At 43.4% G+C, this 2,287-nt stretch overlaps 1 protein-coding gene across 1 annotated transcript in view; it reads right to left on the reverse strand.

Moving 5' to 3' along the window:
• Positions 1 to 2,287, reverse strand: part of LOC147819337 (uncharacterized) — a 10,412-nt gene that overhangs the window by 3,634 nt on the left and 4,491 nt on the right. Inside the window, exons 3-5 of the mRNA XM_087173027.1 lie at positions 1,682 to 2,155; positions 965 to 1,137; positions 9 to 20 (exon numbers count right to left, since the gene is read on the reverse strand). Coding sequence (XP_087029153.1) covers positions 9 to 20; positions 965 to 1,137; positions 1,682 to 2,120 — 624 coding nt within the window. The 5' untranslated portion in view covers positions 2,121 to 2,155. The remainder of the gene's footprint in view (positions 1 to 8; positions 21 to 964; positions 1,138 to 1,681; positions 2,156 to 2,287) is intronic.

A 2,287-nucleotide genomic window follows, 5' to 3' on the forward strand; every position in this document is an offset into this window, starting at 1 on the left:
TGCTGGGCCTCCTGCTTCACCTGCAACACAACCAGCACTGTGATGAGAAATCAGTAATACTCTAAGACCTCCACTAGTTTACTTCTGAAGATGTCACAATCACATACAGTCCTCTCTAACAAACGACTCTGTGCATCTTCACTGTCCATGTAATATTTAGTGCTTTGGTTCAGTAGATTCTCATTCAAGTCAAATCAAATATTATTTATACATAATGGTAAATGGACTGCACTTATATAAGTTAACAGTCTTATCCACCATTCAAAATCTGCCCAAGAACACTTCAACATGCAGACCGGAGGAGCTGGGGATCCAACCACCAACCCTCCGATTAGTGGACGAGCCACAACTGCCCCAAATCACTAATCACAAACATATGAGCCCCTCTGTCCTCAGAGCTCTTCATTGACAACGACATGAAACAGAGAAAAGAACCTTATACTCATATGTGAGAAGCAGGAGAAAGCAAATTATTATTTTTTTTTCTTTTGGTAAATTACTTAAACGGTGACAAAACACTGATTCTTTTTCTGTCTATTGATTAACTGATTGTTTAGCTAATCAATTCAGCTCTGGCTGTGAACACACAACAATCTTTAAATCACTTTTACCACATCCATGTTGTGTATTCCCTTTTGGTTTCATTTTCAATTCCTTATAAATTTTCATTTCATTTACTCACCTGTATTTTGCACATGTCAGATGTATTGTTAGGAACTGCCGTGTTTCTTCAACAGCATTCACTCATATTTAAGTATTTAAAAACTAATGTAAAAACTAAACTAAACAAAATGGAGTTTACTTTCTCTAATCCATTTATTTCTTCTACTACAAATAAATAAAGATAAGGAGACAGATTTTTGTCTTTATCCCTGTTTTAAAAAAAAACAAAACAAAAAAAAGAGGTGACAGGTGTAAAGCATGGATCTGTCAGGTGTGTGTGTGTGTGTGTGTGTGTTGTCACCTGTAGAGCAGAAGAGGGCAGCGTGGAGCTGTCAGCCTGTGTGGAACCATCTGGGGACATCGGGCCAGTCGCTGTCTGCTTCTCCAGATCCAGAGTCAGGGCGAGAACCGGAGGAGGGGCCACAGCGGCGTCCACGCTCTCAGCTGTGTCTCGCTCTTTGGGATTGAACAAAACTACACAAACAAGCATTTGATCAGCCTGCTTCATCTGTGCAGTGACACAGTGTGATACAAGCCGACTCAACATATTGAATTTTCCTTTAATTTATCACCTCTTTAGAAGTTTTGCAGCATATTTCAACTACAAAATATTTTAAAATATTACACGCTGTGGCTTTAATTTCTTGTTGCTCCTGAGCAACATGTGCACCGACACCAACCTACAATACACTTCTATCAACCTATACATATTTTAGGAAGCCTGACCAGGGCAAAATTTTAGGGCAGATGCTGAAACAGATGTTTTTCATGTGTAAAAACAACAACTGTATTTCTGTCTTTGCCCTACGTTAGCTACAGCTTCAAATCTCATTTGACAGACTCACACACATTCAATCATCCCACCCCTGAAGCCCCCCTGAATGACAGCGCACTCTGATGGCACGTGTGCTTGTGCTCTGTGGAGAGGTGCATTCTGGGAGTACAAACACAGGAAGGAGTCAGTGGACTCAGTGGAGAGGAAGGGAAAGTAGAAGTCGGTCATTTCAGTGGTTGTTACCTTGACTGCTTCTCGTCAGCGCTGCCTCAGTGGTCCTGGTCTGAGCCGAGCAGGATGGCGAGGTCTCGGTGGAGGTATGGCCTGAACCCCCTCTCTGTGTTTGGGGGAAGGAGGACGGGTGGATGCGGACCAGAGTGGAAGTGGAGGCTCTCTGCTGCAGCTCCTCCTCCACCCCCTGCCTGTAGTACTTCAGCTTCAGCTCGGTGTAGCGCAGCTTGGCTCGAATATTGTCGTTCTCTTTCTCTTTCAGGGCTTTCTCCCTCTGCAGTGCCGTGATGTCCCTCTTCATTAGCGCCACCTGGGCTTTCAGCTCCTCAAATTTGACTCCAACCACTTTGAGCATCTCAGCCAGCACCGTCTCCACCGCTCCATTCACGGCCCGCTCGACCACAGTGCCCATCTGACCTCGAATCAGCGATACAGCAATGCTTACATCCATTTTGAAAAGACCTGTGACCCCAAGACAGCAAGTACCTGCAAGCAGTTTAGAAAGTGCTGATTAATCATCCAGCTTTGTCTACAATTATGTCACTTCTAGGGCTGTCCCAAACGATTATTTTTTAAACGATTAATCTAGCGATTATTTTTTCAATTATTCGACTAATC

The sequence above is a fragment of the Seriola lalandi genome, unplaced genomic scaffold (genome assembly GCF_002814215.2).
Source record: "Seriola lalandi dorsalis isolate HSWRI2012SDOR001 ecotype SW California unplaced genomic scaffold, Sedor1 jcf7180002053981, whole genome shotgun sequence".
Classification (NCBI taxonomy): Eukaryota; Metazoa; Chordata; class Actinopteri; order Carangiformes; family Carangidae; genus Seriola; species Seriola lalandi.